The sequence below is a fragment of the Hevea brasiliensis genome, chromosome 7 (genome assembly GCF_030052815.1).
Source record: "Hevea brasiliensis isolate MT/VB/25A 57/8 chromosome 7, ASM3005281v1, whole genome shotgun sequence".
NCBI lineage: Eukaryota > Viridiplantae > Streptophyta > Magnoliopsida > Malpighiales > Euphorbiaceae > Hevea > Hevea brasiliensis.
This window is the reverse complement of record NC_079499.1, coordinates 11,032,693-11,047,058: the sequence shown is the minus strand read 5'-3', so window position 1 is coordinate 11,047,058 and position 14,366 is coordinate 11,032,693. Positions and strand designations below refer to the sequence as shown.

At 32.8% G+C, this 14,366-nt stretch overlaps 2 protein-coding genes across 10 annotated transcripts; one reads left to right on the top strand and one right to left on the bottom strand.

Annotated features, from left to right (window-relative positions):
* Window positions 1-2,291: 2,291 nt before the first annotated feature.
* LOC110644206 (WRKY transcription factor 1) lies at window positions 2,292-6,658 on the top strand. Of its 6 annotated transcripts, XM_021796896.2 has the most exons (7): window positions 2,299-2,672; window positions 3,278-3,373; window positions 3,874-3,932; window positions 4,157-4,848; window positions 4,935-5,082; window positions 5,173-5,331; window positions 5,835-6,658. In XM_021796896.2, exons 4-7 carry the CDS (start codon window positions 4,266-4,268, stop codon window positions 6,427-6,429), a joined length of 1,485 nt encoding a protein of 494 aa, XP_021652588.2. In that variant the 5' UTR covers window positions 2,299-2,672; window positions 3,278-3,373; window positions 3,874-3,932; window positions 4,157-4,265; the 3' UTR covers window positions 6,430-6,658. The 6 variants fall into 6 exon arrangements, with proteins under 6 accessions (XP_021652591.2, XP_021652588.2, XP_021652590.2 ...); XM_021796898.2 differs by lacking the exon at window positions 3,278-3,373; XM_021796894.2 differs by lacking the exon at window positions 3,874-3,932.
* A 483-nt stretch (window positions 6,659-7,141) lies between these two features.
* Window positions 7,142-10,946, bottom strand: LOC110644204 (scarecrow-like transcription factor PAT1). 4 transcript variants are annotated; one of them, XM_058149998.1, is made up of 4 exons: window positions 10,806-10,936; window positions 10,599-10,661; window positions 9,298-9,400; window positions 7,142-9,204 (listed from the first exon to the last, which is right to left on the bottom strand). In XM_058149998.1, the coding sequence occupies exon 4, from the start codon at window positions 9,116-9,118 to the stop codon at window positions 7,490-7,492; it is 1,629 nt and encodes a 542-aa protein (XP_058005981.1). In that variant the 5' UTR covers window positions 9,119-9,204; window positions 9,298-9,400; window positions 10,599-10,661; window positions 10,806-10,936; the 3' UTR covers window positions 7,142-7,489. The 4 variants fall into 4 exon arrangements, with proteins under 4 accessions (XP_058005981.1, XP_058005982.1, XP_058005980.1 ...); XM_058149999.1 differs by having other exon boundaries at window positions 10,620-10,661; XM_058149997.1 differs by lacking the exon at window positions 10,599-10,661 and having other exon boundaries at window positions 10,806-10,946.
* Window positions 10,947-14,366: the final 3,420 nt, after the last annotated feature.

Here is a 14,366-nt window from a genome sequence, read left to right as displayed (position 1 = left end):
TAATAAACATTTCAATACAATTAAGTCACAATTTAATATCACAATTCATTCAAAACAATTTGCAGAAGAAAATTTACAGAAATTCTATATTGTGCACAAACCTTATGCAAGTCACCTCTTGGCCTTGACTCGATGCTTCGGGTTCTTTCCTCAGATTTTTACGATCAAACACACAGCCACAATGTTTTGATATCATAATTTATCATAAATCCAAAAATGAATTCAAATCTATTTATATCTAACTTTAATATGCTAAACTTGACGTTTTTTAAAATTTGAATTTCAAGGTTACTATTCATGCCACTATTTAAGTCAATTTGTTGACTTTCTAATACTTAATAGGTATGAGAATTCTAATTTCACCCACATATCACATTTTGGTTACCTAATTTGTTGGTTTTGGTTGTTTTCTCAAATCTTAAGTCTTTTAGGCACAAATTTCATATTTTCAGTTTTGGTGTCCTGTATTGTACTGTTCTATTGGTCATGTTACTGTTAGAATTTGGCTAAGTTTTCTTCATAGAAGTTGTTCATTATTGTCTTAAATTTATTTTCCTTTTTGAATCACTCCATTTGAAGTTTTGTAGCCCAAGTTATAGACATTTGAACATGGCTGGCCGGATTTGATTTTACCCAAAATTCTGGGCAAATTCTGGGTTTTGGCAATTTTTGTGGTTGACTGCAGGTGGATTTTCAAATAAGTTATGATCAAAATTTGGGTTTGTTTTCTTCATAAAAGTTGTAGGGCTATGTCTCATCTTTCTACTGGTAAAATTTCAGATCATTTGGACCTTCCTAGACCAAGTTATGGTCATTTGCGTAACTACTGTTCATTTGGTCATTTTTGTACAGGTCTGTTTGCCTAATCCGAATTTGACCAATTTGTTCACTAAGTTATGGTCACTTTCTGGGCATGATTCCTAAATGAAAAATGTGCCATTTTGTGTCTAGTTTCATTCTCAATTGATCTCACACCAATTGGGTTGGTAAATTTTCAGTTTTGATCCCTGAAATGGACCTAGGTCATGCTGCCTGCAAAATGACCATAACCAATCCGAATTAAACTTAGTTCCAACACTTCACACACACCTCAAATGGTCATACTTGACCATTATTCAACTCAAATAAGGTTAACTACATCATTTGGCTAATTTTCACATTTTTTTTTCCCAAACCCTAGGTGCTAAGAACCCTAATTTTCTAAGTAAGATTCAAATAAAATGTGATTTATATAAATAAAATACCTTTCTATTTTTGTCAATAATATAAATCATGATGGTATTTTTATAAAATTTTATTTTAAATTATATTATAATAAAAATTCAGTTAAGTAGAATTTAAATATGAGTATGACTAAAAATTTTAAATTTATATAAACTTTAAAATTATATAGATAATTAGATAATTAAATTTTAAGTCGTAGGAATTTTAAATTTATATAAATTAAAAAATTAAATTAAATAATAAAAAATATAATTATAAATATTATAAATAGTGAAGGATAACTTGCGCAAAGCTAATTATATAGATATAGATGTATATATATTATTATGATTATTATGATCATATGATTAACTTTTATATTTTAGATTTTCATATTTCTAAATGACTATGATAGGTTTTCTATAATTTTTTTATAATTAATTATTATCTTAATATTTATTATTAAATTAAAGGTAATCAATATTGACAATGTATTATTATTAATTATTTAACACTAAATAAATTATTAATGGGCAAAAAAATTTAGATTAATACTAATACAATATAATTATTAAAGAAAATAAATTATCATATTTTAAATAGAAAAAATTTTTTAACATATGAAAACATTTCAAAAATCAATATATTATATTATACTAATTAAATTATAGCATTAATTATTGTAAAAAAAATTAATATTTTAATTAAATAATTAAATTAATAATTAATTAATTTATATATAAATAAAATAATTGCATGTTATAAATTATTTTAATAAATGCTAGTAAATATAAGTATAAATAAACAAAGTTCTATGAAAGAGCCCAATGACAAAGTCTAGATCTAGAAGACCAAACCTAGCCATCAAGGGTCACCTCTTGTTAAGAACCACCGAACCTTTTAACAACTGGACTTCAATAGTATCATTCGGTCGGATCGAATTAACTGCACCAAGTGTACGCTCCTAAGCAACTAGCTGGGAATTGATGAGGTGTACGCTCCGATCCAAGGGCTCATATGCGAGAGTGAAAATAACAAAACACGCACACTCTAGTCTAGAGGTAGGTAATCACAACCCCAAATCCCCAGTCAGTCACTATCAAAACCAAGAAGAAGAGCACAGATTCCTAAACTGTTCCCTCACCACATTCAATCATTTCCCGTGCTCTTCTTCTCCTCCCCCCAATCTCTCTCTACTCTCTGATTATGGATTAGACTTGTTCCCTTTTTTTTTTTTTAATTTTATTTTTTGATAACCTTAGAAGGCCTCCAATTTACCCAAACTTCAATCTTACTAGCCTAAATTTCTCGAACCTTCCACTCGCCGGCTGGGATCCCGAGACCGGCTGATCTGCGGCCCTGATTGGGTCAAATTTCAACAGGTTTCACGTGGAGGCTGGAGCACCTGATAATCCCTCTGCTACGAGGCAGTTTTTCTGCTCGAGCTCTGAAATGAAGGCTTGGAGATGGTTAGTTCTTTTAATCAAATAATTATTAATAATATTATTATTTGGAGATTTTTTTAGAGTTCTTTGTGGCCTGATTTGTGTGTACTTGTTGATTGATGTGATTTCACTGTTTATTAAGCGTGGAAATTGGAGCTCCGAGTTAGAGTTAGTGATGGTGTTTGGTTGCTGAGAAAAATTGTAAGAAATGGTTAGAAATTGAATTTTAGAGCCTAAAATGAGCTTTGATCTTTACCTGAGTTGAATTATTCGATTCTTTCCATGGACAAGAAGTAATTTGATTTTCAATTCTTACTATTTGGGAAATTTGATGGAATTTATTTACAGAGGTTCTTGAAAATTTGACTGAATTTGTTCTTGCCCTTGAAAGGAAATGCCAAATTTAAATTAGACATTATTTTAAATAAAATATATAATTTTGTTTTGTGTTGGAAAGAGAAATTTGGTTGTTATATGCTTAATAATATTGCATAACAGTAAAATTTTTGGAAGTTTTTATTTTGCAATGTTTAATATTATGCATAACAAAATTCTGAATTTGCAAGTTGATTTCCATTATTCTGGTAGGATTGTTCATAATATGCTTTTGTTTTGTTAATTAAGTGCAGATTTGGTGTACTTATGCTATGATTATGTGTTAGATGGAAGGTTCTTTAAGCAGGATAAATTGCATCATGACTTTGGACTTAATTTCAGGATTTCAGGTTGTCACTAACACTGTTTCTTATGTTTGATTTAAGAATGGACGAGTTGAATATAATACTATCTTACTTCCTCTTTTTTTTTTTTTTTTTTTTTGAGAATGTACTGTAGTGAGATTAAGTCATTAATAACACTTGAGTAAACATAAAAACAAGTGTAAGTAGCAATCCATATTGAAAACTGTGCTATGTGATTCACTGGAATGTTTGCAATTCCAGTAATGATTACCAAATTAAATGGAAAATAAAAGGTTCAGTGATGAAATTGGAACAAATTGACTGACTTGAAACTTAGCTTTAAAGTTCAGTGACAAATGATGCAAATTACCATATTTTATCATGTTGGTATAGTTCCATTTATGGTACCATGTTGTCTGATTCATTTACTTGAAAAACTCAAGAGCTTTCGTTTACATGGTGGAACTTGAGAACTTCATTGTATGATCTCAATAAACTAATGATAAGGGAAACAGTGATAGTAAACTACTCGCTCTTGCTTGCAGTTATATCTTAATTATACCTGAAGCTTGAATCAAGTGTGCATCTGGCAAGCTAATGCAGGGTAATTTAAATATTACAAACTTGTTTATAGAATCTCAAAATTAGACTATTATGACTCTGACATGCAAATTTGAACCCTTATTTTTTTCTCATCAAGTCTTAAAATATCTCTGTAATCTCTCTCGGTCTCTGAATTTTCATATGACATTTGGATTTCTATAGGACGGCAAATCTGAATATTGTTTCTTTTTCGTACATAATTTGACTTCTTTGATGCTTTTACAGGTATGAAACAATCAGCAGCACGTAGCATTTTTTCAAGTTTGTGGTCAGTTGCAGTAATGGCACTTTGAGTTGATCTCTTCCTGTTTCTGTTCGAACTTCCAAAGCTCAAATGGTTTCTTCAAGAGAAGGTACAGATGAATTTGCTTCTGATGAATTACAGAAAGGACAGAGCCCAGATGATGGCAGTCACATGATACAACAGATTGATGATAGCGGAATTCATATATCACAAAATGATGAAGTCACACCTGTTACCACTGAGAAGTCTCTGCTGGATACTAATCCTGGGGCCCATATATCACAGTTAAATAAAGAAGGAAGTGTCTCCTCTGTAATACTGCATAAAGTCTTACTTACCCCTGGCACTGGCTCCAGTGCCTTGCAATCTGGTCAGGAAGGAAGAACTTCTATTGTACGTGAAAAAGCGTTAGAAGATGGATATCATTGGCGAAAATATGGACAGAAACTTGTTAAGGGAAATGAATTCATTCGGAGCTATTACAAATGTACACATCCAAGCTGTCAAGTGAAAAAGCAATTGGAACGCTCACGGGATGGCCAGGTTGCAGATATTAATTACTTTGGTCAGCACGATCATCCTAAACCTGAACATAATCTTCCACCAGCGGCTGGGCTCATGCTGTCCGTTGTTGAAGAGAGAGGTGATGAACCTTCATCAACTGGCACAGAAGGTGAGGGGAATTGTACTCTAGTTTTGGCTCCTAATTAACAAGTGATTAATTTTAATCTCGTAACCAAAACAAATAATAAAATGCAGAAGATCATGCACCTCATCCACTCAAGTCAACAAGTACCTCCCAGATTTTGGTTGGTACAACAAGTGAGGATGTAAAAGGTGCACTGTCAGAATCAAATAAGATAAGAGATGAGGTTGATAATGATGATGATCTACGCCCAAAACGACAGTACGTTAACAAAGTAGTTTTATTTTATTTATTACTTTACAGATTATCTGTGAGCTAACCTTTATTGTTGTCTACCAAAAAAATGAACAGGAAGAAAGGCAACTGTAATGTTGAGCCTGCTGTTGCAGATAAGCCAACTAATGAACAACGTCATGTCATTCAAACTTTAAGTGAGGTAGATATTGTGAATGATGGATACCGTTGGCGCAAATATGGGCAGAAATTGGTTAAAGGCAATCCAAATCCAAGGTAATTATTAATTGTTGAATGATCATATTCAGGTTAGGCACTTGGCAGGTTAATTACATTAGAAGTCCTAATATTTTATAATACTTTTCAATTAATTCATGATACATTTTTATTTATTTTTTTCAATCATGTTGTGAGTTTTTGAACATAAATAGTTAGTCCTAAACCATTAAGTGGGACGAATTTTTGTTCGCTAGTTCTTGTTGATGTGTGGTAGTACTCTTTCAAAATCATTCTCATACACAGCAAAAATAATATTTCTTTATTGAAAAATGCTGTAAAGTACTATAACTTCAAATATAGTTAATTTGGAACTTTATATTTGGTATACTGCTGCATTATAACTCATCTCATTGGTTTTGGCTACATCTCCAAAATGTCATACTTCGTAATGCGTTCAGGAGTTATATCCATGATTCCATGCTGAGACAGAAAATACCATTCTTTATATCATATAATGCTTGAGCATATACTTATTTTAGTTCTGCCCTTGCATTGTATAGGAGCTACTACAGGTGCTCCAGTCCTGGATGCCCCGTTAAGAAACATGTAGAGAGGGCATCTCATGACCCAAAAGTGGTTATAACCAGTTACGAGGGACAACATGATCACGATATGCCTCCTTCAAGGACAGTAACTCATAATGCAACTGGTCTAAGCACATATACTACAAACATCCACATTGGTGAATCAGGCATTAAATCAGGAGGGAGTGATGGGATTGTTCACAAGAGTTTGGATCCAAGTGGAAACTCAGAGGAGCAACTGAATAGCGAGTTGACATGTAAATCTGAAGGAAATGGTGTTAGTGGCTCTGATATGGTCATCCATTCAGGTTCTGGTGACGACAATGGTAAATCAAATGTGCCGCAGAATGGCAAGTCAAGTGCTATAGAAGGAAGTGATGCTGCTGTGGTGGATACGGTTGTCAATGCCAGTTCGGTTTCTGGATGTCGATCAATCGAGCAACATGATCGTGAGTCAAGAAATGAATCGAAAGTGAACTGTGCTGCTTATAGTGGTCATACTATTACTCCGGGGCCAGAAACTAATCCCAATGAGCAACACATGCCCAATGCAGAACCTGTCCAAAGCTAATTGAAACATATTTTTTTTGGGAGATGGGAAAGCACATCCAGCTATGTAAATTATTATAATAGATCAAATATATCTTTACAGATGTGTAGGGTCTCAGAGATCTAATGTATAACAAACTTTAATTTTTTACTGCATTCTTTGTTTCGGTAACTTACTCTGAATTATTTGTGCTTGGAGAGTCGAGTTGGCTTCAAACAATCTGATTGGAAAGATGATTCCAATTTCCAAACTCTCTGGTATGCTGTCCAGCTGCGACCACTAATCCATGTAGGAAATTCTGAAATCTTTGCACCAGTTGCTAATATGACTCTTCATTTGCGAGTGTAAACTAGTCCAGCTATTCAGTGAGCTACTTTAATTTAGTTCGCAAGTCAAATTCAAGTGTAATAATATTTTCAATTCAAGTAGCTTCTGGGCTTAATTAAGCATTTAACTTTACATAATTTTATATATATATTTTATATAATATTTATTGTATTTAAATAGGAAATTATAATATTTGTAAACTTAACTGATGGATGCATGATTATATTCGATTTGTTGGAAATGATCTTTCACAATATCCTTGTATAAATTCCGAGATAAAAGCCAATGGAAGACAATCTTATCCCCGCTTTAATTGACGGTGTTTTAAGAGGAACAAGCTTCCCAATCTCAATAATTTTGCAAGTATTCAAGGCTGAGGATCCTTGCTTGATTATTTTCAGACCAATACAACCAGAAAATATTCTTGCATTTCATTAGGAAATTTGAACGGCCAGAGAATAAGAATAACACTTTGGAATCCAACACATAATTCTCTGAGAATATGAATATGGATTGATCAAGCAAAAGCACCAAGGCCAGACCAAAAAAAAAAAAAAGGTTCAAGGCATTGAAATGGTGGTTTCAAGAAAATGGCCAACTTTCCTCATTTAAAAGAAATGTACAGAGTTGAGGCTACCATATTTCTTCTCAAATCCGTTCAGAGCAAAAGGTGAAAAAACATTCAAAATACCACAAGTTCTACCTCAGCTGGCTGCACATGTTCCTAAAACAGAGCGGATTTGGTACCCGGTTTTCATTTCCATGCACAAGATGCCACCAAATCTCTGTTCATCCAACCAAGATAAAGTGCTCCATCTCTCTCTTCGAGTCTATATTTATCACAATAACTCTCGAGCAGAGTTTTGATGGTGGAATTCACCAACGAGCTTAAAGGGTATGGAGTAAACCCTGCCATTCTGAACCGTGACCTCCACTTCCCAAGAAGCTCATGTCGTTCCACCCTCTCAGTTCCCTCACATGCTATTATGTTAACAACATCCCTTGCCAGGCAGTGCTGCTCAACATTGATCCGCTCCTTAAGATCTCTAGGGAGAGTTACGTCAATTGATTCAAACATTGCCATATAATAGTTTAGTGTCTCAAGGAACCGAGGAAAGAATGCAGCAGTATTTGTGTTGGATTCCTGCTCAACAAGGGTCACCACCTTTGGAGACAGGCTTTTAACCAGCCTCAGAAGCCGGTCCCGATGATTCTGAGTGCTGACACTTTCATCAGGCATGTGGTGAAGCACAAATGCAAAATTCACAGCTAGTGCCTCCCCAGGAAGAACGCCAAGGTCCTCTACCTGAACCTCGCAACCAGACATGGCAGCAGCATGAAATTCAAATGGCACCTTAACTATCTGAGCAAGCCTAGATAACCTCTTCCCCACAATATTCAGTCCTCCTCCACGGGCATATGCTGATGTGGAATCATCAATTCCTGTAATGCGGATGTGGGGTGGCCCACCAGGTCTAGCTGCAAAGGCCTGGATTAAAGTGACCCACTGACTCCCCTGACCAATTTGGAAATCAATGATGTGAACCCTGTTTTCATCCTTCATGGCTTCTGCAATAGCACCATTTGCAGACATGTATCCAAACTTGAAATAGGGACACACCTCATAAAGAATGTGCATGTAAGAAAGCATCTCAGCACTGGCCGGTTCTCTGCATCTCAAAGCTTTGTAGATGGAACTCCCTGAGGAGGGCAGCCGAGCAACAAGTCCCTCCAACATGTATGCACCCAATCTTTGAATCGGTTCACCAGAAACTGACACCATTGGTCTCAGTTCATCCATTAACCATTGTGCCTTTAAAAGATCATTATCTGACACTGCTTGTGCACAGACAACAAGAACATATTTGAGGTCCCCTCTAGAAATCGCCTCCACTATTTGTCTTAAGCTATCCATTTCAGGTGACTTAATGGTTGTCCCATTCAGAAAGGTGCTGTCAATAATATCAGAATCAGGACCAAACATTGCATTTTCTAATTCTGACAACTTGTTCTGATAGTCATGGACAGTATCAGTTATGCAGGAACCACTTACTGGGGAGCCATAGTTATTGTCAGGAGAATGGCGTGATGGTGGGTATGATTGAGACTCTTGCTGTGACACAGGACTTCCATTGGGTGAAAAACTAATGGTTGATGGAGAGTTGTAAACAGTATAACTGCCATTTGCTGAAGATGACTCAAGGGTGCAGTATTGTTCACGGGAATTCAGAATGAATAAATTGGATCCTTGGCTGCTGCCACTGTAGCATAGCTGGTGGTCCAAACTTTGGAGCTGAGGCATGCAGTAGGCGTCAACTTCCTGCATCGGTTGATAGTACAATCTGGTAGACATGCCTCTACTTCTGAGTTGTGATGCTTGCATTGAACACTTAATCAGTTTACCTGGATCCTCTTTAGCAACAGGAACAACCCAAGTGATCCCTTACCAGGACTGCCTTTAGAACTTAACTGATAATCGAACTATGAAAATGTGTAATCTAATTAGGGCACTTTTGTTATCGTCAAAGGGACTTATGATGCAATCAGCTAAATGATACTTACAACAACAGTTGAACTTGATTACACTGCAACAAGCAGCCACATGATTATTTATTGAAATTTCTAGATGAGATCCATTCGACAGAACGATATGGACCAACATATTCTGCAAAAACAAGAATAGCAATGGTAAGTCAGCATTTCTTCATAGTTATAATTAGAATAAATAGCATTCCTCACCCAAACTACAATTTTTTATCACTGCAGACGGGAATAATTTGTTAAACTATTATCGCAGATTGTCACAATCATTTAGCCATATTCGGCTTCCTTGCTATATAAATGAACAGAGAAAAAAACTTCGAAGTTCAGGGATCAGAAGGGTGAGAGCTCCACTGGCCCCAAAAGCAAAAGAAGTCACATTAGCTAAACTATGAGAGGGAATGAATAAAAAAAGACAAAATATATTAATGATTACACAAAAGTTCAATCTGAAACCTAGAAACAGACAATTTTCAATTTTTTCCTTCACAGGGAAAGTGCATAAATAACACATTTTAATTTTTAGAGAATTAAATCTGTTCCATAAATACTTTCTATTTGTCCCATCCTACTCATCATTCTGTTATTTAATTTGCCACAAAACATACTAAAAAAAGGGTATCAAACACATAACAGTTTGTTTCAAATTAATAACAAGGAAAATATTATAGCCTTGCTCATTTTCACTCAAATGGGATGGTACAAAAACTCATAGCATTTTAGAGGAGGCTCCCAGAACAAATCCACAAACATAAATATTTAGTCATTTTCTTTTCTTTCCTCTTCAAATCCTTTTCAATACATCATGCAGCTTCTTGTCCTTTTTTTTTTTTTTTCTCCTCTAATTTTACTACTAAAAGGATAAACTCCACCAACATCATCTGTCACATTCTTTAATTCTACAAAAGAAAAATGTAGTATCATGTCAGCCAAGGAAAGAAACCTCATTATCAAAAGCAATTATAACAACCAAAACTCCAAATCCAGCGTAGGCATAAAATAGCATCACCCCTAAGGCCACAACCCCCTCCAAGATCAAATTTCTATGCAAAACAAAAAATCTTCATATAACTAGGAAAGGCATGTATTACCAGATAAAGCAAAAAAAAAAAAAAATTTCAATTCATTGCAACACCAACTCATCCCAGAAAGCAATAACTCTCCACAAAAATTAAAATCCAGGATTTTTTTTTTATAAAATTTAAAAAGGGAGGGGGTGGGGGGAATTGTACAATAAACAGATCAATAGACTGGAATTGTCACTGACACAGAATCCCAAAAAGGAAAAAAAATTGCAGAGCCTGATAAAGAAAAATCCTAACAATAGCAGATTCACCACCAACCCATTTCTCGCATTACTGTGTCATCCACATAAACTGACTTTCCTGCTCAAAAATTTCCCAGGAAAATAATTAACACTTCAATTCTATCGAAAACAGAAAATTTCAACGGTGGAAAACAACAACAAAAATATAGAAGTTTTTCCTTTTTAATGAATGATTTCACTGTCAACATGTTGGCATACCCACCTTGTTTTGAGGAATCCTCAATTTTATTGTATCTGATTGTCACTAGATGCTGGAAAGGTGAGAGAGAGAGGAAGAGGAAGAGGGAGAGGGAGAGTAGAGACAGAGGCAGAGCAGAGTATCAAGAGAATAAGCAGACCAGAGTACTAGAATTATTTTAGAGACAATAATAATTAATAAATCACTAAATAGTCCTTTATTTTGTCTAATGGAATCTTGCCCTTAAGGACCCCACCAAGAATTTGTTTGGCATAAATTAAAATTAAATTTAACAAATTTCAGGCATAAAATTATTAAAATAATAAAAAATTATTTTTTAACATTTAAAATAATATTTTTTTCGTTAAAAAAATTTTAATCTTAAATCATAATGTTGAAAAAATTATATATTTTAAAGTAACAGTACCGAGAATAATTATTTTTATTCTATATGATAATAATAAAAATAATTATAATTTTTTTCACAATTTAATAAAAAAATCTTAACAACAAGAAATATTAAAACATGAGAATAACAATTAACTAATGAGATTTTCTCTTAAAAAAATAATTATTATTATTTATACCGTGACCATTTTAAATTATTTATCACATTTATAATGAACAAAATGACATAGCTAGAGAGTACCTATGGAGAGGGAAGAGGCATAGCATGAGTTCATTATATGTGTGATAAAGGTTTCCGGCTTATCTTGGTATCTTAATTATTGAAAATTAAAAATATTTTTTAAAATTTTAAAAATTTTATATTAAATTTTTAAATTTAAAAATAATTCTATTATAATTTTTAGAATTTAGAGACAACTAATAAAATTTATCCTTGTGTTGCCCTTCATTGTTTCAATATTTGTATAGTATTTTAATATATTTTTAGATGATTAGTTTTTGAATTTAAATTTTTATTGGAATTAAATAAATAAATAATAATATATTTCTTTTAAGAAAGTAATAGCAATCTCTTTTCAATTTTTTTTAATTACTTTTTTTTTCTTCAATTTAATAAAACTCACCATATTATGATGTAATTACTATCAATTATCAAGTTTAGAATAAAATTAAGATGAAAATAGTTTGACAAAATAAAAAAAAAATGAAATTTATGATTATTAACCACGCACTGCACCTTTTCAAATTCAACAAATCAATAGGTGGATAGAAGAAATAGAGCATGCTTGATGTTACAAGGACAAGTTCCTTCCATTAACTAACAAACCCACAAAACAATTTCCTCATTCCCTTTCTAACTTCGGTTCTTTAGCTCCATCTTTGGTCTAGATCAATCTCCCCCTCAATGTCATGGCACCTGAGGCTAGCTTCAAACTTCACATTATAGAACCTCAGTTTCAGACATATCTGCCCCATCAACAACACACCATAGATAGTCCCTCATGGCCATCAATGCCACTAGCTGCACTTGTTAGAGAAAGCCATCATACTTGGGTTTTAGAGTAGAAATGGATTTTAAAGAAAACCTATAGTTAATTCCCTCAAAGTATAACTATAATTTAAAATAAATTTTTCTAGAATAAAAAAAAATAACAAATAAGAAAGGACAAGGCTCAGGTGCCAGTGCCACCCAACCCAGTTCCAAATCTAGAAAGAAACCTTCCTCTACATTGGGATTTGCGTCAGTGTAAGAAAATTATGCACGTGGTAAACGCAGTTACACTGAGTCCTGGTGCACCTATCTATAAGAATGGCTATAGCAATTTCTAAATTAAATATTTATATTAAATTTATAATTATTATTTTAATTACATGAATAATTTTATAATGGGAGATGATTAAAAAAATAATAATAAATCTCATAAAGATGAAATAATAAATCTTCAAAAAAAATTACAAGCAAATTCACTCTTAGAAAGAAAGAAATAAAGGCTTAAAATCTATTAATAAAAATAAATTTGTTAATCAGACCTATGAGCGTGGCATGATGCTAATGGGTCCACCAAATGCATTCTTTGTTTTCCATTTCGGGTCCTTCTTGACACTTGTTGGTCTCTGTTTGGACCTCATTTTTGGGAATCCCACTCATCACCCGCGTGCCCAATGTGTTTCTTAAAAGTTATGTTTTCCTATTTCAATTATATACATGAAATTTAACAAGTGGAAAGATAATAAGAAAAAAAATTACAAATTATTTATAGTAATATAGGTATAAATAAATGTATAATTTAATTTATAAATTAAATCTCTTTAAAAATCATACTATAATATATTAATTATTACAATAGAGAAGCACAATTGGGATAGCTTTGATGGAGACGTGTATAGCCATGGGAGGAGAGAAAACAGCTCTAATTTTCTCCTCCATACAAAAGCAAAGGGTAAAAATGTTACCAAAATAAAGAAAAGGGTAAAATGATGGCTTGCAAAGTGACAAAGAGCTTATGCTTTTGTGATCTTCACGTGTTATCTCCTTCAATCATCTCCTCAAGATTTCTCATTATTAAATCCTACTTTGTATGTGGACCATTTCTACAAGAACAAGTGTGTGTTTATTTTACCACCGAACGTGTGTCCCGATGGTAGGCCTGTGGAGTTGGAGGTTTTCAACTCGAATTCCATCTTCCATGGCCAAATGAGAAAATTTGTTTCCGCGAAAGCATCATCACGTTGATAAGTTTGGATTGTACTTGCTCTGGACATTTTAGAATTATCTCGAATTTAGTGATAAATTTCTTTTTATAAATTTAATTAAATTAGAGATAAAAAATTTATTTAATTATGAATTTTAAATAAAGGATAATGAAATTATTAAACTGCGGCTATAAAAAACACTTAATTAAAACTGATTTATTATAAATGTAAATTATAAATATATGAATTTTATTTATTTTATGTGTGAATTCTTAACTTACATATTATATTTTAAATTATAATGAATTGATTTTAAATAAAATTTCATCATAAAAAGAGAAATTCCAGAAAAATGATTCAAAATGTGATTTAATGTCAAAATATACTTTCGTATGGAATTTTAATGCTTTTTTGGATTTTAAAGTAAGCTTCGAAAGTAAACCATTCCATTTTGATTTTCCAAGAATATGTCGATTAGGAGTTAAAAATGGATTTATTCCCAAGAATATATTGATTTTGATTTTGGCATCTTGTTGAGTTTAAATTTGAAGACACGAAGATGATCTCCTTTTTTTTAATCTTGGATTTTGAGCCCACATTCGATTGATAAAATATTGTTTTATTATTTGAGCTTTAAAAATGGATCTTTGGTTGATTTTATTCCTCAATCTTTATCGACAAAGATAGATAATCACGCGCGATGTTGGCTCAATTTTTCTTGATCATATCTCGTTTCTGTTATTCCCTAATTCTTTATTTATAGAAAATTAAAAGGATACATACACTTTAGTCCATATGGTTTACCCATTTTATTAATAGGGGTCTAATTTTTTTTTTTTTACATTTAAGGACATGTATTTATTATGTTATTAGTATTTGAAGACAAATTGTTAAATTGCATCAGTATATGTTAATATGGTAAGTTTTTTTTTTATGTTTTTAAGTTGGTGCGATAAGTGGACTCACCTATTTAGATATATAATC